General features: G+C 41.4%; 1 protein-coding gene across 5 annotated transcripts; it reads left to right on the top strand.

The window, feature by feature from the left end:
• Window positions 1-494: 494 nt before the first annotated feature.
• arhgap21b (Rho GTPase activating protein 21b) lies at window positions 495-24,430 on the top strand. Of its 5 annotated transcripts, XM_077724152.1 has the most exons (24): window positions 495-702; window positions 1,470-1,673; window positions 6,550-6,711; window positions 6,792-6,813; window positions 8,885-8,977; window positions 9,107-9,185; window positions 9,279-9,333; window positions 12,367-13,915; window positions 15,366-15,512; window positions 15,647-15,749; window positions 15,838-15,883; window positions 15,980-16,105; window positions 16,201-16,500; window positions 16,616-16,677; window positions 16,758-16,900; window positions 16,985-17,127; window positions 17,506-17,664; window positions 17,743-17,821; window positions 17,924-17,997; window positions 18,096-18,185; window positions 18,272-18,439; window positions 18,758-18,863; window positions 21,572-21,603; window positions 21,704-24,430. In XM_077724152.1, the coding sequence occupies exons 2-24, from the start codon at window positions 1,602-1,604 to the stop codon at window positions 23,210-23,212; spliced, it is 5,319 nt and encodes a 1,772-aa protein (XP_077580278.1). In that variant the 5' UTR covers window positions 495-702; window positions 1,470-1,601; the 3' UTR covers window positions 23,213-24,430. The 5 variants fall into 5 exon arrangements, with proteins under 5 accessions (XP_077580278.1, XP_077580281.1, XP_077580279.1 ...); XM_077724155.1 differs by lacking the exons at window positions 495-702; window positions 1,470-1,673; window positions 6,550-6,711; ... (2 more) ...; window positions 9,107-9,185; window positions 9,279-9,333 and adding exons at window positions 10,870-11,082; window positions 11,283-11,309; XM_077724153.1 differs by lacking the exons at window positions 495-702; window positions 1,470-1,673; window positions 6,550-6,711; ... (2 more) ...; window positions 9,107-9,185; window positions 9,279-9,333 and adding exons at window positions 10,870-11,082; window positions 11,206-11,309.
• Window positions 24,431-24,492: the final 62 nt, after the last annotated feature.

Raw genomic sequence — 24,492 nt, 5'->3', positions numbered from 1 at the left:
GGGGGGCCACTTCCTGGAACTGCTGGCTTTTATTTACAATTTTCTCCACTATTTACTTATGGGAGAAAATAAATATTGGGATATTACGCTGTTTATTAAACAATATTATCCTCTTGCAGGCAAATGGTTGGAAAGGAAGTGTCTTCCATCTTAAATAGACAAACGGCATGAAATTCCTCATGCACTGCCATCCACATGCCAACTAGGATCGACCTCCCTTTGAACCACACCACGTGTCCCTCCGTTCAAGATCCTTTATTGAAATTTAACAATATTTACAGGGATCTGGTTTTGCTACATAACCGTTGGTTTGATTCAACAACAACACTTCCAAAGAGTTTAGTAGTTGTCTAAAACTCCTTTGTAACTATTGTCAGCGCTGTAGCGACGTTGTGTAAAGTCGTGCGTAATTGGTCAGATCAAATGTAAGGTTGCCTGTGATTGGGTGACCGCGTCCTGTTGCCCAAAGGTGGACTCCCAGGGAGTTTGGAGCGCTCGAAGCAAGAGGAGGAAAAAAAGGCAACCACCAAACTACACCATGCGCCTCCCCTGTGTGGGACGCCTTTTATACTCCAAATAATTGACATTATGTCAACGTCGATCCACACCGGTACTCATTTGCTATGGTTTTATTCGGATTCCACGCTTTTATTGACTCCCTTCGGCACAGATCGCTTGGAACGCGGTTCCGCAACTCTTCAGGTAACTTTGTTTCAACTGCAGTGTTAGCACGAAGGCTATCTAGCTCACAGTCTATTTGCCACTTTTCATGCATTTCTATTCCTTTTTAAAAACTCATCGGGTCAAAGAAAACCTACCAGTTTCATTTTAATGTGTTTGCGATCAATCGAGTGCGTTAACAAGTGAAGTAAACGATGGATTTTCAAAATAGTCCCCGTGAGAACAACTCGAATCGCTGTGTGTCGAACTGGAACAATAAACTAAGCCATTATTAAATCACAAAACCAAATGCAACTATTGTGGCTACGCAGCCCTTAATTTAATGATCTTGATCGCAAAAAAAGATTCACTATTAATCTCTGTTTTGATGCTTAGCCTTTTTTAAGACAGGTTTCTCACTTGTTGCCTATGTATGATGCGATGATCCGCTTCATCGGACCTATGACAAGCCAGTATTGTTTGTCCATGTGTTTATTATTTAGTCACTTTACAAACATAAACTAAAATCCAAAATTTAAATAATGACTCAAGCCATCAGTAGAAAGCAACTGATGCGCATGGGATCAGGATTTGGCATTTTTCCCGGTACTAAATCACTTATTTTGAAGTACCAACCACAAAGCGTAATGTGGTGTAATGCAAGCAGCAGTACCATCACATCACTGTTTACTTTATCTAAAAAAAAAAAATAAAAAAACATGTATAATAAATAGTAACATGTTAATTCACTTTATGGTCCTCCTGATGTGCACTTTTATTAATATATTTTTTTGTCCTTTCACTTCCAGATGGATTAGCAAATCCAGAAAGGATAACATTGTAAATTGGAAGGCGAGGAATATATTCTTCCTTCCTACCCAAAAAGTACCTTTGTCCATGTGGGTGTTCATCAGTTAGGGGATTTCAATTCAATTTGAACGATGGCATCACGTTGGGCACATTCCTGTGACGAAGATCTCGAGCGACAACAAGCAAGATCGTCGTTCTGTGAGGTAGGTAACAATCGTATAACCACTTTCAGGTTGTGAGCCGTATGTTTTTTTTGTTTTTTGAGGGGGGGGCAGCTGATTCAGGGTTTCTAGAGTCATCCCACTGTTTAGTCCCGTGTGGGGGGTGGAGTTACGAGGGGGGGACTCGACTCGACACTTTGGCCCAGCTGTTTGTGCTTGTAACAAATCCTGTTCGATTTCTGTTATCCACTTATTCCACCATTCCTGTTTGTAGTTAAATCTCTCCTGTGTGTGTGTGTGTGTGTGTGTGTGTGTGTGTGTGTGTGTGTGTGTGTGTGTGTGTTTTATGGACTCATGTCATGTGCTTGGGGATGTAGAACAAAGGCTGAAACTGTGTTATACCATCAAACCAAATTTTATGTAAAATATGTATTGCTTTCAATCTTACATCTATCTTCCTTCTATTGAAACCGCCCATGTGAGTTAAAAGGATGAAGTCATAACAAGATGACACATTATTGGAGGTGTGGCGTAAGTCCTACTTTTAATTATGCAACATCACCAAAAAATCATCAGTAGGAAAACCCCTGCAGCCTGATTGTAAAGAGCATTTTACTGAACACTTGATAAACACTATGAACTAAAATTGGCTTGGTATGCTCACTGTTATGTAGAAAAGGGGAGCAAACACACACAGAGTCAAATTGATTATTGTTTTGAATAACGAAGCATGATCCATATTAATAGCTGCGGGGGGCTTGGACAAACCGACCCACCCGGCTCCCGCCCCTACAGTTTTTGCCTCATTAAAGGTCAGTGTTTATCTCATTTGGACCGGTTGCCTTTCACAGAAGCCTCTGCACAAGCATCGCATGGCTGTGTGATGGCAAACGGAAGGGAAAATTAAGCCACAATTGGATAGAAGAAGTCTGTTATTTCCTGTTGCCTTATGGTAGTGTCTGTGTTGTCTCAGGGGGCGGGGCGAAACCATATGGGATTTGTAATCAACTGTACCAAGTGCTTTTTTAGTTCAACAAAAACACCTGTTCATACATAGCTATTACAAGATAGCTATTTGTCTTTAATTAAAAAATAAATAAAAACGGATTTCCTTGAACATAGCAAGTGGATAATATCAGATTAATGGTCATCTTTTGCAAAAAAAAAAGTATTTTGGAGATGATTGCCTCATAATCAGCTCCTCCTATGTAGTAATACTGTAGTTCTTATCTATGAGTACATTCCTAATATAATTGATTGGTTTTAAACTCTTCCAATGCAAACAATGGTCTGGAAAATAAATTTCGAGGGTGTACACACATTACAGCTTTTTTCTGATGTCTAAAATCCCACAGCATTAAAAAAAAAAATACGCACAGCAGTTATTTTAACACTAGCACTCTAAAAGTCTAGTGACACATCATACTTATGACTGGAACTTCTCTTCTACAAAACATCAACAATGATGAAAATTGGTTCTGTTCGTAAAACAACGGTCTATTTATGTACTCATGGTCAAAAGTGTTGCTTTGGTTTGAAAAACAACAACTACTCATCAGAGGAATTCAGGTATATATATCTTGGCCAAGTGACAAATAATTGGGCTATGAAAATGTTTCACAAGCTCTCACGACAAGAAAACCATGTATCAATACTTTTCACTCATTTGAATAATGTTTTCAATGTTGTAACCAGGTATTAATAGCTGCTGGCAGGAGTTTTACAACTAGAGATGTGGCAAGCACATTGTCGTCAGTCGTGTGTACTCTCTGACTGCGTATAGTTAAAGCTAATTAAACCGTCCTCCTTCATTACAAAACTGTTTTGGATGGCCTTCCATTGGCCCCAATATCATTAGCTGAGACTTTTCACAGCAAAGTGCTAATGTTGGATGGAGCATGGTGTAGAATCTTGCAGCCAACAGCAGGTTCCCCTTACTTTTTACTCCTGTATACTTTTGTTTTTCCGAGCGACATCATACAGTTAGTTTGCAAACACTAGAGGTCTCTGGTATTCAAGTTGCTTTTTCGGTGTACGTAAAATCACTTTGTTTTTTTATGGATACTCCTGATTCTAGACCACATGGTTTTACTGTGCAAAAGTGATTATACTCTGTTTGACTATGTCCACAATTTGACACCTATCCGATTCAAGCGGCGTATGGGTTTTCCTGTCGCTCTGACCCAAACTATACGTCAACAGCCACTGGTCCTGCACGGAAAAAAAGGCACTGTCAAATAGGTAGCAGCAGTATAGGGAAATTATGTAGTCAGGCAAAAAAAAATATCAAAAATGTGTCTGGAATAAACATACACCTGGTGGCCATATTCATTTCTTGAAGAAAACAAAACCACATGACTTCCTGTTTTGTGCATGTGCGTAGGACTTCAGGAACGCATTACATTCACATTAGAAGTCACTATTTTTTTTGGAATGTGACCGACTACTTTAAGTTTGGAATCCGGAAAAATAGATGAATTGACTCACGTCATGACGTGTCAATGAAGCCTTTATGATACTTGGGTTTTATTATGTGGAACAAACTAAAAAGTCAAATTCCTCAAATATACTCTTGAAATGTGTTGTTCTCCCTCTAGGTCTTATTCAAGAGTTAAAAACTAGGTTACGTAAGTGCAAAAGTTCACACGGGCATTCTTATGATTCAAGTTATGATGGGTAGGTCCAGTGATGTGACCTTTTCCCTGTTGATAATGTAGTCCTTTTCCAATATGATGAAACTGAGCAAGGGAGAAGTTGGGGTCCAGAGAAGGAGAGAAATGTCTGGTATTCATTGAGCTGGAATGTCACAACAGTATTAACTAGATGCATGGCATGTGAAGAGCACAACAGCCGCCCCACCCGGGTCTGCCATCTCCATCTTAAGATCAGAAGGATAGGCAATGAGCACATGCACTTCCTGCAAAATCCAACTCCGGGGACTCGTTTGTCGGCATTTCAACTATCCAACTGATCTGTTGTCATCCTACTAGAAGTCCCTTTCTGGGTACGGATTAAAATTGTTTCATGGCACGAAAGATTCCACAGCTTAAGCAGCACTCATTTTTACTCATCGCCTTCTGATTTTAAAACAAACCAACTGAACATGGTAAATCTGTACAACCGGTTATGCTAGTTTCAGTTAAAAAAATGGTGTCAGCTGCACCTGTATCGTGTTTCCCAGCCAGGCACAACTCTGTGTTTGAACCACTTATGTACACATAAGTTACACTGTGCACTTACTACAATACCTGCCATTGTGCCAAGAGTGAGCATTTGAACTGTCCTTGATCAACAATTCCATACTAAAAGCATTTTTTAAAAAAGCAGCTCATTCTCAAACCCACATAAAACTATATATTATCAATGTTTAAGAAATCCGATTTAGCACACATTATTGCACATGAAAGGTACCTTTATCACGATTATTTTTGACCCAAAAATATCTTCCACTATTTTATGCCACCCTTCTTCATTGACAAACTATTTAAGAATGTACAAACAAAAACTGATTTCTTAATACTCAACTCATGGGTGAATCTACTCTACCTGTTTTACGGTGTGAAAGCAGAATTAAAACAATGTTTACTGGTGATGAATGCTTTTGTGTTTGTGTACTTCAAATGAGCCGCCTGATGGTGTAGTGGTTCACTCGCCTGACTTGGGTGCGGGCAGGCACGGGGTCGATTTCCGCTGTTGGCGGTATGAGTGTGAGTACGAATGGCGGTTTGTCTCCCTTTCGCTTGAAGTCAGCTGGGATAGGCTCCAGTAACCGGCGCAACCCTTACGAGGATGCGCGTTATGAAAAATGGATACTTCGAATGAGCCATTTAGTTAGGAGCTCAGTTGCCATCTGGTGATGCTCACAGCAATGGCTCTGCACATTTTTAAGGTGCCATGAACAAACATTTTTCGTTTATTGTTTGTTTTTGTTTTTATAACTCTTGCACACATTCACTTCTCGCTTGCAACAGCTGTGTCAATGAAAAAAAGGTCCGCTTCAGACATTGATTCTTGTTCACAGACTTGAGTGCATTTGTGTGATTAATCAATAACACAATAGAAACCTTTATCGTCGGACTGTGAGAAATTTTGACGGGATTCAGTTCCATTATCACTGAGGCAATCTGCTCAGGCAGAGGGCATCAACGCAAGCTCATCAAATTCTTCACACAGCAGGGAAGGTCTACGTTTCTAGGGGGAGGGGAAAACTGGTATGTGATACAATGGATGATTTTTTTTTCCCTGTGGAAATATAGAGTAGAGATGTGCAGATGTGTTTTCTAAACCTAGTAGCATGGCATATGACATGGGACTGGACTGTACAAAGAGGGAGTGTTATTGCACACTTAATACCACTAAGGCGTGAGTTTGTAAATAGTAAGTAGTCACAGTAAGTAAACACTTTCCCAAAGGTGGCTGTTTCAACGTTTTTCCCTTAAAAGTTCATGTGCTTCACTCCCCAGCTGTGCAAATGGTTCGTCACTGAACCTTGAGTGTAAACATTAAAGGCTAAGAATCTGACACGTGTTTATGTAGAGTAACTGTAGAGTACCCAAGATAACCTCTTACTAGAATATTAAGGGTCCTCCATTTCTAACAGTCTTAACATACCATATGACTTTTCCAGGAACAAATGATGCACATAATATGTAGTCATGGTGCAAAAAAATACACATTAAAAATGATGTGTTTTTACAATTCTACATGTATTTTAGCCAATCATGACAGTTCCTCAACTACTATTACTTATTATATGGTATTCGGACTTGGATATAAAGTTAGTTTTATGCGAAATTATGCATACAATTTTTTTTAAATGACATAAGAAACTATTGAATGTATTAATGTTAATCTAGGGCTATCTGAACAGTAAATGCAATTCATCCAAGCACCTTTTTCTTTTCTTTTTTTTTTATAGAATGAGTGTCCTGACTGGAGAGGCTTGGACCCCAGAGAAGAAGAGTCATTCTCATGGCCGAGACCTAAAACTGTGGTTTTGCGTCGCACTTCTCATGGATTTGGTTTCACCCTGCGGCACTTTATTGTGTACCCGCCTGAGTCAACTATGCACTACTTCCTGGTAAATGTCAGGCTATCACTAAGTTACAAACTATAAATTAATCTAATTCTATGTTACATCATTTTCTTGTTTGTTTACAGGGGGAAGATGTTGGGCGCAGAGGTAAGCAAAAATAATAATACAGGTGTCCTCCGTTTGTGTAATAGCAGTGCCTCTATAATTTAATGACCCTTCATCAAGCCACTAGCTGGCTCTTTTTAGCTTTCTTATGTGTTAAGATCAATGTCGCTCCCTGTGTCATTGACCTCTGTGGATTCATGAACGGTTTGCTAAGCACCATCTGCTACTGTCCTGTGGTGGCCCACCTCTTCATATTGTTCCACTTTATTGCTCTTGCCACTTTTCTTTATCACCATAGAAATCCCATCAGAAACAGTTGGCCTTACATTTTTGGCCTGCTCTGCTTTGAGGCCACAACAACATCAATATACATGCTGCTTTTGTTGAGTTAAATATGCTCTTATTTGGGATTTTGAGTTTGCTAAGATATTGTTGGACTGTAGAGTACGGCCTTGTATCTTGATTTTTTCTTGATTTTCATTTATTGATATATTTTGTTGTAATCATAATATATTATTCTGTTTTCTGATCTTGTTAGTATTTCTTGGAGAGATTGCAAGCCTAAAGCAAAATCTTTATACACAAATTCCCTTTTTTTGAAATCTTCTCTGAAGATGAGCCAGTTTTGCAGAGGGAGGGAAAAACACTGAGGCGAGAAAAGAATGTTTTTCTCATGGTGATGTAGTTGTTGATGGCATTCATAATTGAGACTGCCTCTAAAATTGAGCCTTGAAAAAGCCTCCAATTCAAATAATGAATTTGAGGAGTCCTTGGTAACAAGAATAACTAAAGCACAAATAATGTATGTTCACACAATATTCCTATCATATGCAATTCAGGTGTGCAAACATTAAACAGGAGCATTAATGATAGTTCTCCACTTGCATGAACCAGGCACAGTTGAGCACCCCATCAATTATCTTATTGTATTAGAGTCTGCAGCCTCGTAGGACAAAGCTCCTCTGTTACAGCTCTGGGTTCAAGTTTGGGTACACTTTAAATCTAATGTTCCCTGGTCTTGTCTCACACAAACAACCAGTGAAGCAACTGGAACTACAAACAACTGCTATTAATTCTGTCAAATAAAGTGAATATTATATTTTGACATAATTCCATAACACAGTGAGACTTTCATAATTTTGGCAATTTGGGGATAATATTCTAGAAAATAAACTGTTGGCCAACTTGTTCATTTAGTGTTTCATTGACAAATGAAGGTCAATTTTGTCTTAATTCTGTCTATGATCATGTAGAAAATATACACAGCCCTTCTTGATAAAAAAAATACTTTGTGCTTAGTTATGGAGTTCCGTATTATGCCTTTGGAGGGAGTGTACCTCATTTCAGTACACTAGTATACTACATTACATAATGTTTGACCCCACAATAGGCTTGTGATCAAGTAAGAAAGGCTAATTGTAGGCATGCACTTCTCTCTGTCATTTTTCAACACATGCAAATAGCTGCTTTAATTGTTTTCTTAAACATCAGTTTTCAACAAAAAAAGGGATCAAGTTTCCTCCTCTCATTCTGGCTCCCATTGGCCTCTAGTTAGTCTTCCATGGTGTGCTGACTCACTAGCAGAATGTTAACTATGGGGAACTCTTTGGCAGTGGACAACAGAGTGAAAGAAGAAGTGGGAGTTATGCAGCTGAGCCCACTGTCACTCCACCTACTCCTATTCCCTTACAACACCCCCCCTTCCCCCAACACACACACACATACACCGCCTCTTCTGTGCAGCTGCTAGGAGACAGGGACTGCATGAGCAAACTGGTTTTCCTCATGTCAGTATCCTTTATTTTTGCCTTGCTCTCTACTCAAAACTCTTCACATTTTTTTTTCTCTACTGAGGCGTTCCTCTCCCATCCCACAAAAGATTGTTCTTAAAACATTTCTTATATGTATGAGTAGGCCAAGTACTGGTTTGAACACCTTTTTGTTCTTGTTTATTTTGATCTGTCAAACTGTTGGGAGTAAACCAACATTTTCTTGTCCTCACATTCAACCAAATTACTTACAGATTTTGTTTGGACTGCAAAATACTATAGTTCCTGTTTTTTTATTACAATAATGAAAGTAAAATGTTCACACTTACATTTTCATTTGGTAGGGAGACCACGGAACAAGCTCGAGGCAATGGATACTATTTTCGTAAAGCAAGTCAAGGAAGGTGGTCCTGCACATGGAGCTGGCCTCTGTACAGGTACAACTATTGTTATTATCTCTAACATGATGCCTTGGTTGACAAACCTTATTCATCATACAGAGTTTTAAAAATTACTTAGGACGACATCCATTGAAACAGCTAATATTTGCTTTTAATGTCCTTTAGGTGATCGTATTGTGAAGGTGAATGGGGAAAGTATCATTGGGAAAGCATATTGCGAGGTTATATCTTTGATCCAAGACAGGTGATACAATTTAAACAATTGGTTTAATTAGGCTCCTGTTTGACTTTAGTCTCATGTTTAATTTGCCTTTTACTCTCTGTCTGTTCCTCATAGTGGAGAATTTCTGGAACTTTGTGTCATGCCGAAAGATGAGGACATATTACAACTGGTATGAATTTAATTATTTTGTGTGTGTGTGTGTGTTACTGCAAGTACAATGTGTTCTTTTTTTAGAATAGAAATGACCCTCTTGCTCGCATCTTGTCCCAGAGAGCTGCTCCAGTTTTAGTCCATGACAGGAATCCTAAAATGCAGCAATCCCATCCTATAAGAGTTCTTTCTCTATTGAGGACTCCTAATTAGGACAAATCAGCATTTCTGCATTTTATCTCTTCCCTAATTATATATTTTTTAATCATACACTTCCAAACTAATATACTTACCATCATTTCTCAAGTATATTATATTTTTATTAACCTCTTATTGTACACACCCCAAACAAAAACACTCACCCAAAAAAAAATATTGGAAACATGATAGAAATTGTACGCATATGCATATCATTGTCTGAATACACCATGCTCTTTGCACATTAGGAGCAAAGTGAAACTGCACTAAGCTCTTAAGTGCAACAGTAATTGCAGATGCTAAGGAATCACTTGTGAGTGTTTGACAGCCGTCTTGTATAATGAAATCCAATCACTATCAACCTAAACCCTCCCCTGTGTGAACTCTCTCTGGCTGTGTCTATTGACAACACTCTGGAACCATTTGGAAAAATCTGTTAACTTCAATTCATTTATTCGTTTTCTGGGTTCTCCGGGTACTCGGGTTTCTTCCCACATCCCAAACGTAATGTGTAGGCTGGTTGAACACTCTGAATTGCCCCTAGATATAAGTGTGAGCATGACTAGTTGACCATCCATCTCCTTGTGTCCTGCAATTGGCTGGCCATCAATTCAGGGTGTCCCCGCCTGGTGTCTATAATTAGTATAATTAGCTGGGATGGGGTCCAGCACCCACACCACCCTTGTGAGGATAAGCGGTTCAGAAAATGAATAGAGTATTATCCTGTAGCGTATCATACTATCAAATACAAAATGTCCCGAATATCTAGTGGTGAAAGGCCACCTTTGTATTCATATGTCCATTTTTTCCTGAAAATTATGGAATCAAGACTATATAATGATGATCACAGCTGTCATTATCCCATTCCTGTATAGTATACTCCAGCCCTACCTGGTCCAAGCCCCTTCCTGTAGTCTTCCTTTGTTTCTATAGTCTCCCGAGTGTCTAATGCCTTTGTTGTCATGTTGCCGAAAGCACTACTGAACATCAGTTGGCTAAAGATAACTTTGGAAAGGCAGAAATACTGGTCAAATCTGTCCGTTTAATGTTGAGGATATGCACACATACTAGCAAGATGACATTTCACTGTGGTAGGCAGCACACAGACTGCTTGGAAACAGCCAATAGTTGCTTAGCAAACGGCGAAACTCAGGGAGAAGAAAAGAGAGGGAATTACATGTCAGGGAAGATGAGGAAATGCCTAAAAAGAATGGAGGGTAAGCAGAATCGATAGGATGAAATCAGCTGACTGCCTTGTGTTTTTAACAGGTTGATGCTGGAGGGGGGAGTGCAAGAGAGGGAAAGAAAGATTGGGAGGGGGAGCTCTACCATCAGAGCGGAATGTATAATCAGCAGCTGCTGCTTCTGTCATGTGAGCAGCAGCAGCAGAAGAGGGAGGGAGTGGGAGACGTAGACTCGAGGCACCTCATTCAGTTTGTGCAATGTGACTGAGTATGGAATACAACCGTGGAAGCTTATCGGCAACATGAGAGGCAAGCTTGCGGTCCTGCCGCCTCGCCCAGGACAGACTGTCACAGGCAGGTCGTAACGTGGCAACGCTCTACTTCACGTACGCTTCCTCTCCCTCCCTCTGTATTACTGTGGCTTGAGCATATTTTTAGCGTTTCAAATTCAAGGCAATCTGTGTAGCTGTTTGATGTTCTCGCCTTTTAATCCGATCATTTCCCAACAGCATGTTTGTCCCATTCTTCTGGTATCCTCCTCTCTTCTGTCTCCATTTCTTAACGCTCTTGTCTGTTCAAACGGCAGCCTTTTTTTCCGGATGCAACTAGTCTGGTAAGCAAACTGCTCTCTAGTTCGCCATTTAATATGAACATGCAGTGCATATATTTTGCACATCATGGACTGCATGTCAGGGTAATGGTTACAGGCTGTAGTTTACATCACTGCTGTTGCTTGACTACTGGGTAGTCATTCAGATATACTGTAGAAATGGCTGATTCATGGTGTTACCTGTTAGATTAAGACCTCCTGCTGACATCCCAGTCTTCATTCTACTTGTCATATATCATTACTGTCATAAAGATCAGTGACCTCCGAACTCTTTTGCATGTTTATGCTTCATGAAGGGTGGGGGGTGGAGCCAAACACATTGATTGTTGCCCACACATTATGTAATTTTTCTTTTATTTTTTACGACCGCTGGATTAAAGTCCATATGGGCCAACACTTAGACAGCGCTTTGCTTCTTGCAAAACAATACGGTATGTTAGGAATTTAACCGAGTCCACCAAGACATTTTGTAAAAAGTGAACGGCTGTAATAATCAAATAATTCCTTAATCATACACAGACTGCACCATACAAATCATTACTACCCAGTGCCCATGTTCATATAGGCCCTGGAGTGTAATCAGGCTAAATATAGTTCTCACAATGAGGGAGGGGAACCTCCGGTCTCTGTAAAGCATCTGTCAGTCTGACATGGTTAAATTGACACATAAGTTATTCATTATTATTCCCATCCACAGATTTGATTACCTTGAAAATACATTCACACATTTGAATCAAGCAAGCAAGATAAATCCCTCTCCATTACATAGTACCCCCCTATAAGTTCACTATTGTTGACATGCTTTGGATGTATATTACCGTCAACGGAGAGAAAGATAATGAGTAAAAAATGAAGCATGAATTTAAAATGAGTCAATAAGGACCACTGCTGACACTCCCAATGCCTCCACTCACTCACATTACAAAATGTCCCACCCACACATACACACCCGCTTTTAGTTATGTTCTACTCGACTTCTTTTAGGATCAACTGGCTTACTGTTGACTATTACACACACCTCCTTGTCTATTTTAACACAAGTTTATTTCTCTGTTTCCAGGCCTACTCACAGGATGCGTACCTCCTTGGCCACAGCAGCTACACTGGAAATGCCTGTCACATTCCTGAGCCGCCCCCTGCATGCTACCCCAGAGTAGACTGTAAGCCTACGGGCATGGCCCAGGCGACAGACTCGGTGGGTTTAGGCATTAGGGGCTCTATAGCAGCCCCTGACCATGGGTACCGCAAGGAGATCACTGTGCCTCCATCCCTTCCACCTAAATCCTTTCCAAAAAGTCAAATGGCGGTGTGCGTGCGCAATGACAGCGTGAGGACAATGGTGATTCCACCTGAGCACATGGGGCGTGGTATGGGTCCAGCACATAGAATAGATTACATGGACCCTGCATTAATGAAGGGGAGGCCTGCATCATTAGCCCAATATCCCCACCCTCGAAAGACAGATGTCTACCCTGGCGGACCAGGACCAACTTCTTATCGAGGCCCGATGCATTACTACCCAGCCGCTCAACCAAATATTGATTGGCGGACCTACCAAACTTATAGGGAATATATTGATAACAAAGGAATACATTCTCATGGTAGTCGTACCATCCAGGAGAGACTTGATAGCCTGCGATCTTCCAATCAAAATAGTTTTGAAACGCCACATCACATTCCCCAGATGGGTTGGGGCCCAAAGGGGTTACGTCGAAGGAGTACATCCCATGAACGTTCTTACCACGGACCACCCCCTCACTTCCAAATTGCCCCACGTAGTGCCTCTCAGGACCGCATGACCAGTTCTGAGAGAATCAGCCACGCTAGGAACTGGCCACCAAGGAGTGTGTCTCAAGATGGCCTTATCCACAAAGCACGGTCACACTCGATAGACTATGTTGACCCCACAGAGATTGCACAGCCTGTCGAAAGGAGAGGTTATCAAAGGGCAGAACCTGGTACGAGGCCAAGCAGGCAGTCCATGCCGAGACAAGCCATGCTGTCCAGGCCTTCTTTTGGATACAACAGTGGCAAGAGAGGGCCAAACAATCCGATGTACACAAAAGGACCAGATTCTCTCCAGACCCACTCTCCATCAATTCTCCCTGAAAGACAGATCAATTTTACAACAAAAATAAGTGGTGACCAAAAAGCTGCAGTCAAACCTAACCATCCGGGCCACACGAACCATCAAACCCACTACAGGGTGAGAGCTGAAAGTGCAAAACCAGTGGAGGTCAAGAGAGACATTGCCTCAGTGGGGAAAAGATCTTCTTCGTGCTCTTTCCAAAAACAGATGTCTGAGCGTCCTGGCATCCTCAAGTCATCCCATGAAGAGTCTCAAAGCCAGAAAACCGAATGTAGTCTCTCCGATTCCGGGGTTGTGATGAGACCTAAACCACCCTCTGGGAAGCACCCAAGCCCTCTCCGCCACCCTTCCTACATACTGGCTGTGAATGATGACGATGGGCCAGACTCAAACGCATATGTAGCGACTTGTTGGCTCCCCAACGATGCACGTAGGGAGATGCATATTCGTCGCCTCGGAGAACGTCACACCTCCTGCTCCAGCAATCTAGATGAGTCGTTGGATTCTATTCCATTCATTGGTAAGGGGAAAACTATATAGGTTTCTTGTTCTTTGTTTCCATGGAAACTGCTGTAGTAATATGACTCAGACCACCAACGGTTTTGCAGAACACTAAACTTCATGTCTTTAATTGTTCATTTCACATATATGCAATTTGGTTTGTGACATTTTCATGCTGAACATATGCTCAAAACAGTAGTGATGGCCTTAATGGAGTGTTAGTAAGAAGGGTCTTGCTGGAAAATTCCATTTTCATGGCCTGCATCTGTATAAAAGGCTGTTTAGTGAAATATTTTTATTTTTCAGAGAAAATACACTTGTTTATATGGTTTTCTGGTAAGAAGTCGCAAACAAGATGGCAGGCCGTGACGAGTGATAAACAGTTAGTGGGCAAAATCTACGATATACAAACACCACTTAAACCACGATTGTTGTTGTCCAGTTGCTTTCCAAAGTGTGTAAGAGAGTTGTTTTCCAAGTCTGTTATGGTAGATCGATCTGTTTGCCCTGGACCGAGATTTTAAAGTTGGCTATAGTACACTATAGTTTTATATTTCCCCCAAAGGTTTTGCATTACTTTGAATCAACAAATATGTTTCCCTGTTGATTTGCGATTGAGATTGACTAGCAATCCTTATGAAAACCTTGCTGTCCTCCATGTATTGTTAGTTAGTGGAGTTGGCATGACAGTCCAGGTGCACACAAAGCAAACTGTGACGGTGCTAAAACGCTACGACTACCATTCTGGGAATAGTGCCATGGCCCAGGAGAACAGTGTCTTGATTGAGCTAGCTGAAGGGCCGCCCTCAATGGTCTTTGTGAATGGCCCCAGTCACATTGATCAGCTTTTGTACCCATCACCCACGTTTTTTTTGTAGCACGGTTGGTTATACATTTCATATATTCTTTTTAGAAACTGTTGCAATTGCTAATATTTTTGTACTACTAAACTTGATTCAGATTAAGAAGATGGCATTAAGATAATACAATACCTATGAAATACTAAGTGTTAAAATTCAGACAGTTGCAATTGCTGGGTCAGAAAGACCTCTATGAACTTCCCATATCCCCATAAACCTTTTTCCAGATGGTGAAGCTGGTTTTAGTTCGCCCTGCTTCGAAGTTTGGTACAAGCTTGATCTGGGACGGTGTTTTTAAATTTAGCTCCAAATGTATCTGCAGGGAAAAGCTTTATAATTTGAACGGATGTTTTTTTTCCCGACCTGTAGATCAAGAGGTGGTTAAATGTATATTTGCACTTTTGTACTAATCTCTTAATCAAGTTGTGTTCAGGTTTGAGTGCTATTCATATACTAAATGCAGTGTATTTGGAGTTAACTGTAGAAATGTCATTTAAAACATATACTTGAATTTGTGCTGCTTTAGTCTTTGATACAAATTTTAAACTTTGACAAAACATTTGAAATGTTCCTTTTTTAACAATCTCATCTGTTTTTCTTTTAAAATAGATGAGCCTGTAAGCCCCAGTGTTGACAGAGATGCTGCTCCCATTCCACCCTCTGCAGTCATATCTGTGCCACCCTCAATAGCTACAGGTCCTTCCAGTCCAGATTCACCATGTCCTCCCATTCGCCGACAGCTGTCACATGACCAAGGTAAAAGGCTTTGGGCATATTAAAACATGTTCAAAACAATATAATCTTAACGTTGTTAACTTCGTGAGAGCTGATAGCAATATTGACATTCTCACAACTTCGAAAGTCACTGAATTTGATATGTTCTGCTTTAGAATCCCTCAGAAGTGCTCTGCTAGAGTCGGAATCTGCCAGTCAAACTGAGCGGTCTAAATCCTACGATGAAGGTCTGGATAATTACCAAGAAGAGGGGAGAGGGTATGTTCAAACTCATATTCAGTTACTGCTCATATCATTTACTGTTTGCATAATTGTTTTTATCATGCACTCTCTTTTTTTTGCCCAGACGACCTTCTAATCGGCACATGCCAACTTTTAGAGGCCTAAGAAAGGTGAGCTTCATGACATAGTAAGGGGTGTGGTACATTTGGGGTCATGGTGCTTTACAAACTGCATCTTTTTCATATGTCTGCATGTTGTTGTGAAAGGCTTTGGATGGCCATAAATCCTCCGGGGATTCGGGATCTCGGAGAGATTCCTCCGCCGATGTTTTTGCTGATTCTTCAAAGGAAGGGTTGCTCAACTTTAGGCAATTTTGTACAGACAAAAATAAGGTAATGCTGACTGGTCATGCTTTTGGTTGAAGGAAAAAATGTAAATACAATAGTTGCTGGATTGATGTTTGATACCCCATATCTCTTCTTTGTAGCGTGTTAGTGGGGGGATGAAGTCATGGAAGCAGATGTATGCAGTTCTTCAAGGTCATACACTGACCCTCTTCAGGGATAGGAAAGATGCACTCCCACACGTCAACACGCCACCTGACGAAGAACCGCTACGAATCAGCATTAAAGCCTGCCTGATTGACATCTCCTATAGCGATACTCGCCGCAAGAATGTACTCCGTCTGACCACCTCCGATTGCGAGTACTTGTTCCAAGCTGAAGGGAGGGAAGACATGCTGACCTGGATTAGAGTCATTCAGGAAAACAGTAATCCAGATGAAGAGGTGAGTTTGTGTTTTGAGTGTGAGGGGAAAAAAAACACTTGATTCACTAGTACTAGTCAAAATGCACTTCTGTTATTACAGTATAACTAAAAATTGTCGTTGATCTTTTTTTCAGAATGCTACAGTTACAAGTGAGGATTTGATCAGTCGCAAGATTAAAGAATACACCTCCATGAGGTCAGAAGCCTAACAATTATTGCTACTTAACCACATATCAAATATGATTCACATATTCTTACGTATGCTTTGTTTATCAGTGCGCCCAGCAGTAGATCTGAACCATCGCCCAAAACCTCCCGTCAGTCTTTAAGCATCAAACAAGCCTTTTTAGGAGGAAAGACTGACAGCAAAAGCCACAGTCCTCATTCACCTAAATCAGATGAGCGAAGGGCATTGAGAGGTACTTGAGAAACTGCCATTAAACATGGTGTCACATCATTTGCTGGAGCTCATCATAACTAATATAACCGTACTTACTATTTAGATGAGGCCAGTCCACCAAGGGACAGGGGGGCATGGAAAATTGGCATCCCGGGGATTATTAGGAAGCCCTTCGAAAAGAAGACACCGGCTGGGGTCACGTTTGGCGTGCGGCTAGATGACTGTCCTCCCGCACAGATCAGCAGGGTGAGTCAGTGCTTCACACCTGCAGAAAAGTCGCACTAGCTGAGTGATTAACCAATTTAACCGATCTTTCATTGCCGGACCCAATTAACTCTTTAAATCCCAAATGATGATGATGATCGTTGTCCAATCATCTGGCTCATTTCATGCTTCTACTATGAATTTAACCAGTTTAAATTGATTGGATGTCTATCACTGTCAATGGCATCTACTGTATTTTATACTGTTAGTCTCAGTTTTTTTTTGGATGATTTGTGTGGAATTATTCACACTCATATCATTTAACATGTCATTTTTACATTGAACCACAGGGGGGAGATCTAAGAGGCTTTGTTTTGATTCTTATCTTGACTTGACAAGATATGTGATGTGTTTTACTAGTTTGTTCCCCTGATCGTGGAAGTGTGTTGTACTGTGGTGGAGGACAGAGGCCTGGAATACACTGGGATCTACAGAGTTCCTGGAAACAATGCTGCCATCTCTAACATGCAAGAGGAGCTCAACACCAAAGGCATTGCTGACATAGATATCCAAGAGGATGTAAGTACACGCAGTATTACTTCAGGCTTTGGCTTTCAGTCTAGCTAATGCACTTCAAATCTTCTCACTTCTTCACAGAAATGGAGAGATCTCAATGTCATCAGCAGCTTACTCAAGTCTTTTTTCCGGAAATTACCAGAACCCTTGTTTACAAATGGTAAGAGTTCAAGTGATAAATATTGCACAAAAAGCAATTGTGTTGAAATATTTTCTGGAAAAACTGCATACCATCTCATACTTTACTTAATGCCCTCAACAGAGAAGTATGCTGACTTTATTGAAGCGAACAGAATAGAAGACTCTGTAGAGAGACTTAAAGAGCTAAAGAAGCTGGTAAGGAATCTTGGCACCACTCGCCACACCACTTTTTTTTTAAATTATATAATTGTTCTGGGAAGCACTTTGAAGACTAACTCTCCTTTTCCCTTCAGATCTACGAACTGCCCGATTACCACTATGAAACTCTGAAATTTCTCTGTGCGCACCTCAAGAAGGTTTCTGACAACTGTGAGAAAAATAAGGTGCGACATGTAATATTCCTATCATCACATTTGCATCAGCCTTTGCTTTTCAGGGTAAAACCTCAGTCTCAACTTTGTCTGTTTAGATGGAACCTCGAAACCTGGCAATTGTGTTTGGGCCAACACTGGTCCGAACGTCTGAGGACAACATGACAAATATGGTCAATCACATGCCGGACCAGTGCAAGATAGTTGAGAACCTAATCCAACAATATGATTGGTTCTTCACTAAAGACTGCGATGAAGATCCTGTGGTATGTAGATTCAAATTTCTTTTTATTTATTTTATAACATCTAAATTTGGTACCAGTTGGGATTGAAAAATATAATCAGGTTCTTTTTATCGATATTTTTTTCCTCCCCCTATTTTCCTGTTGAAGAACACCACAAATCAATTGACATAGAAAACACAAACTTTAAACCTTCAATCAGCACTCATTGGCTGAGTTCATTGACCTCTCCAAGATGGATTGGGATGTATTATAATTTTAATCAACCACAGTTAAAAAACAAACAAACTAGTTTATCACTTAGACTTAGGTGGTGGCTTTATATTTTCTTTCTTCTTGCAGACCACATCTGAGCAGGAAAGCACAGTGCAATCTCAGCCTGTGCCCAACATCGACCACCTGCTCTCCAACATCGGAAAGACTGCAGCTTCGCCTGGCGAAGTCTCAGGTATAAAGCGAGAAAAATTGTGCTCTCAAACAATGTCTCACATTCAAATATTTGTCCATGTCAACTAAGTTTGATTCCATTGCTATCTTAATGAACATATTCATGTTTTTAGGCACATATTAATAGATGTATTAAGTATAAACTTTATGCCTGTGAGTTTTAACATGCTCAGAGCAAAGACAGTTTTTATTTGTGGTTTGACCGTTTAGAAAATGTAAAGCTATTTTTCACATTTATTTCCTTAAATTTATTTTTCCCCATGAAATTTGTTTTCTTTTCATTGTTATATAGTTCAATTTTTTCCTTTTTTTTTTGTTATTTTCTTTGTTTTTTACTTTCTTTCCTGTCACCCAAGCCATTTTTTACTTCTCTCTGTGCTTTACCTGTGTCCAAACAACTACTTTTCTTTCAGTTCTTTTTTTCCCCTTACCTCCTCGTCTCACATACCTGGCATGTTCTCTCACAGAACTAAAAAAAAAAAATCAAATTTAACAAACTAATGGAATTTTTTTAACCCTCTTGTGTGCAGTGTGTTGTTTCTCTCCCCTATCTATCCCTTGTCCAGCACTCACACATGACCCAATCTTGACACAGGCCAACTGGGCGGCGTCTATCACTCGATGATGTCACTGATGGACTCTGTTTTGTCAGTGGTGGACAACTGGGACTGTAGGAAGAAGGACGAGTGTTGTGCCCAGTGTAGCTGCCTAGTCTGCAGAAGCCCACAACTCTTTTAAATTGAGGGCAAAAAGGAGGAAAAGAGTTTAAAAAAAAAGAAACAAAAGAAAGAAAGAGAAGTCGATGTTTGTCATTTTCCTTGTGGTGTGCACGTCTGACATTTAAAGCAATACCCTGCATTAAGGGCATACAGAACCATGTCGTCGTGCGTTCTCTCAAAAGCCCTTTTTGCTGTCTCTTGTTGTTTCTAAAGCTGATCGCAAGGACAAGTAGCATGGTACGGTCAATGTCAGGTTCTCTCCGATCATGTAGCGTAATCTGTCATGATGTCTGGGGGGCGGGGCCATAGCGCTGGGACTGAGCTGGATACTTCCAGGCACACATCCAATCGCCAACAAACCATCACAAATTCACACTAGTGTTTTTGAGGATGGGATTAGGTCATTTTTTATTTCATTATGTTAACTCTGTCACCCGTCTCAGTATGATTTTATCTTGGTACTTGGTACAATAGGCAAGTCTCACCACAATACACAAATATACCGTAGATTCCAACCCAAGAATAGTCATGTTTTGAGCAGATATGGATAACTATACTTGGTTGTGGTAGATAGAGTTCCCTTTTCACCTCTGTTCTTGCTCCCTCTGTAAGATAATTAGATCCCTGCAGGATGTGGGACACTCACACAGGTGTGAGCTTGTGATATTGTGGAAACCTTTTTTTTATATAGAAGTGATGATAGTGCTGCTATTTCCGGTGTCTATATTCTATAAAGATATAGATTTACTTGCAACATTTAAACTTATTTCTAGGGTTAGGAACTATTTGAGGCAATTTAAGAAAATGTACTTGGCGCCCACTATAGGGATCTCACATTTTGGCCTCATTATTAAAAATTTTTTATACAAGTGTGGCCTACATCACGCTAGGTCTCAATTATATTATTTTTAGATCTTCCAGAGGGAAGTCTTGAAAACTTGCTTTGTTCTTGATTTTGTAGCGTTGTGAAGTGAAATTTGCTACTTTGTTATTTGTGTGCGGATTAGAATGAAATTTGGTAGGTAGGCATTTTACAAGAATGTAAGCACATCTATCCTCACTCTATTGTTTGAGGATAGACTTATTGTTGCCTTTTAGGTTAGCCAGTATTTTTTTTGTATTTTTTGAATAGTAATACAATGCTAGCAGAATAATAACATCAACATTTCTATAGAATAGTATAGTATTCTATACCAGAATAGTATTGTTGGAAGAATAAATTGTCCTCAAGAATTGTTGTGGCAGGCCTTATCTAGATGCCTTTTAATATCTAAATTACATACAGTGGAATTCAGAGCTTATCTCCTCTATGTGAATTTCAGAGGCATTATCATATCAATTTAAACAGGCCTTGTTTTGTTTGTTGTATGTAAATAGCATGGTACATGATATAGGAAGCATTCAAGTAGTGTAGTTTCTACACAGATCAAATGTGAAGACTTGCCAGAACCATACACTCACTGATTTGTTCAGCTCAGGACCCTCAAGTGTCTTAAGTCAGTGCGAGCGCATCACGCCGTCCCCTTAAGACGCCTTTTGAGTTGGGGGAATGAATACCGACAGCCGGTTAGTGAAGACACGTGATGCTCCGCGACTGACGTTTGTGTCCGTGATGTGCCGTCGTTGCTTCCATCGTCACCCGAGCATGAATCGCTTGTGACCGTCTTTGTTTGAACGGCCTGGGCTTTCACGTTCCCAATTTCCTCTCTCGCTCTCTTTGTCTCATGCGTTTCATCTCAGGCTTGGTTTCCTGCTGCCTCAACTTTCTCGTCTCCACAAACTGCTTACTTAGTGAGGTTGTGGTTACTCGTCCTTGTCCACTGTCATCTTGCTTCATCCAGCTTCTCTCCGTAAAGCTTATGTCTGTCAAAGATGATGTCAGCAAGCCATCAACCTGCTCCTTTTTCTCCTCCTACTCTTAAAATGATTAAGTTGCTTTTACCAGGCCACCGTTGGCACACTTCTAATAATTCTCTTCTTGTCGATACAGATTCAGCATGTAGTGACTCCTCCAAATCAAAGGTGACGTTCTCTTTTTGTTTTCCTCACAACAATTTGTTTTTTTTCCTGCCCAGACTCAGTCACGTAACGCTGGACTTTGTTGTCTTTTTTTTTTTTGCAGAGCCTTTGGGCATCTGGGAAGGATCAGTGTAGCAAAGAGATGCTACGCTCCTCCTTTTTCGTCAGCCGCAAGCGCAAGAAGCCCAAAGACAAAGTGCAGCCCAGCAGCTCAGATGATGACCTGGACGGCTTCAACAGGAGGGGAATCCTGGGAGAGAGGCCATCTCCACCGCAACAGCAGGCTCTCTGGTCTTCGGAGAGTCGCACTGAGGAAGAAGAGGACGGAACCAGCGAAAAAGAACGGCCGAGGAGCAGCTCGGAGGAACGGCTCGACAAAAGCGACGGCGCCAAGGAGACGGTGGAACTCACGCCGGCCTCTCACTCGCCAAGCTTCAACTGCACCACGGGGGCGGCGCCTCAATCCTCGTTATCGGACCCGCCCTCCACCTGTGACGACACGGTGTCCGACCTGGGTACAATGAACAGCACGAGCTCTAGGGCCTCCGTGCCGAGAGCCAGGCGCTGGAGGACCACGGCGCCGGGACAAGATGGCGGCGCCAGCGGGCCGGGTGCTGAAGTGTGCTCCATCACCTCAGACTATTCCACCACGTCGTCCATGACCTTCATGACGGGAGGCGAGGTCAACACACTGAGTCCAGAAGTGTGCTCCGTGACGGAGAGCAGGGGCGGGGACGACGACGCCGACGATGAGCGCAGCGAACTCTTCAGCGAGGGTCGGCCCGTGGAGACGGACAGCGAGAGCGACATTTCCGTGTTCGCCGTAGCCAGGGATGGAACGACGGCCGAGCGTCGAGAGCCACACGGGGCTCCCCGACCTTTGGCCTCGCACAGGCTCATCGAGTGCGATACGTTGTCCAGAAAAAAAGCCGCCCGCCAGAAGACGGACAGCGAGTCTTCGCTGGACGCTTCACGCGCCGACAAAGATTCCAACCGACTGTCACAGCTTTCGGTCAAAGGTCGTTCCACCGGCAGCTTAAGCTCGTCGTCTCGTGGCGAGTTGGATAAAACGGAGCCAACGTGGAAGCTGAAGATCACGGATCGACTCAAAGTGCGTCTGCGCGTGTCGGTGGACGACATGTTTGGCGTAGGAAGCCAACGGAGCGGCGAGGGTCGCAGTAAGAAGAAGAATATCAGACGTAGACACACCATGGGCGGACAGCGGGACTTTGCCGAGCTGTCGGTACTGGGCGACTGGCCGCAACACGCCCTCTCCTCGGGATCCCGCTCCGAGCTGTCAGCCGTGGACCGCCTGCGACCCAAATGCAGCTCCCAGGATTTCTCCATCGGCGACTGGATCGCACGCGAACGCCACCGCACCAGCAATCCCGAGGTCAGCCTAGACCCGACCGAGCAATCGGGCGGGCTCTACGTGGCCGGCGACCCTCAGGACTTCAGAGCCTCGTCCTCATCGGAAGCCACGCGTCGGAACGCCGAGGCTTCTAACGGTGACACGCCACAGGCAAAGAGCCTGAGTTTGTCGGCCACGGCGCATCCACACAAGTTGACGAGTTCCCAGGTGGTACACTCGCGATTCTATCAGTACTTGTGAGTTTGCGTGGGAGTATTAGAGGAGTTTTTCTTTTCCAAGTCCGAGTGGTGTTGGTAAATGAGACATGTTCCACACATATTGCCATGTGAAGTGCGTGCGAGACAATAGATGTGTTTAAAGGCATGAAAAACATACGGTTCATAATTCTATTTTTTTATTGACCACCCAAGCGGGACCAGACCAGGACTTCCTTTCCACTCTTTTTTCCCCGCAAATAACCAGTCACACTTGAGGCTGAAACTATGCCGTGGCACATTTATGAAGTTTTAGCCAGATGGATTTAAGGATTACATTTGAAGAAAGAATGGAAAAAAAGGTATAGATTCATAGTTTATGCAGATTAGATATTTTTGTGAAAAGAAGGGTTACAACATATTATGTGAACTATTAAAGAAATGAAGAATGTACAGACCTGCTCGACGTATTTCCGACTAAAAGCTTTAGATGTTTGTGTTTCTGCCAAAATGTTCCTATCTGCTATGTGTGTACTTGAAATGTATTTTTTTGGTACGACATATGTGATGACTGCCAGCTTTGTCGGTTTTCCAAAGGTACATCACTGACCAGAAAAAAAATGGTGGACTTACAATATGCACATGTTATATAATACACTTCTTTGTGGTCATAGAGAGCAGTGAACAAAATGGATTGAAACAAACAAACTAAATCAGCAGAAAATGAAGTCAAATTGCAAAAAAAAGTACATCTATACATTACAACAACAAAAAACAACAGGAAGTGCCTGACAATGAAATGTTAAAGAGTGCCATATTGTCTTGTTATACTGTACTGTGAAAGACTATTTTTTATCATTGACTGTCGTTCTACAGGTTCTCCATTAGAATAATGCCGATCTTCCATTCCTGAGGCATTCTACTCTGGTCTTAACACTTATTTTTTTTACATTGTTTCCACTTTTAGTTAGTTTTTTTTTAGGAACATCAATTATAAATATTTACTGTAAGATAAGTAACTTAATTGTACATATTGAACTTATGTTTTAGCTGCTTCTCTTATCCATTTTGCTTGGTGGGATTCTGTACATTCATTATGGGAGGATGAAGATGATGCTTGTGTGTGTGTGTTTATGTGTGGACAGTTTTGGTACGCCAAGGGAGTGAAAAAAAATATGTCGACTGTACAAACGCTGCATTTCTCTTGATTGGGGAGGATTGCATAGACTCCGGAAACACTGGAAATAAATTTTATCAATGGTAATGCCATGTCTTGAGTTATTTTGTCTGTTTTCATTATATACTTTGTATCAAATTTTGTTTCAC

This window comes from Stigmatopora nigra, chromosome 9 (genome assembly GCF_051989575.1).
Source record: "Stigmatopora nigra isolate UIUO_SnigA chromosome 9, RoL_Snig_1.1, whole genome shotgun sequence".
Lineage (NCBI taxonomy): Eukaryota > Metazoa > Chordata > Actinopteri > Syngnathiformes > Syngnathidae > Stigmatopora > Stigmatopora nigra.
The sequence above is the reverse complement of the archived record's forward strand: the minus strand, read 5'-3'. Positions and strand labels throughout refer to the sequence as shown.

Excerpts from the sequence above, each read along its gene's own strand:
- arhgap21b (XM_077724152.1), top strand. The coding sequence starts at position 1,602 with ATGGCATCACGTTGGGCACATTCCTGTGACGAAGATCTCGAGCGACAA. Across the intron at positions 1,674-6,549 it reads CAAGATCGTCGTTCTGTGAG|AATGAGTGTCCTGACTGGAG; the intron begins GTAGGTAACAAT and ends TTTTTTTTATAG. Across the intron at positions 13,916-15,365 it reads GGATTCTATTCCATTCATTG|ATGAGCCTGTAAGCCCCAGT; the intron begins GTAAGGGGAAAA and ends CTTTTAAAATAG.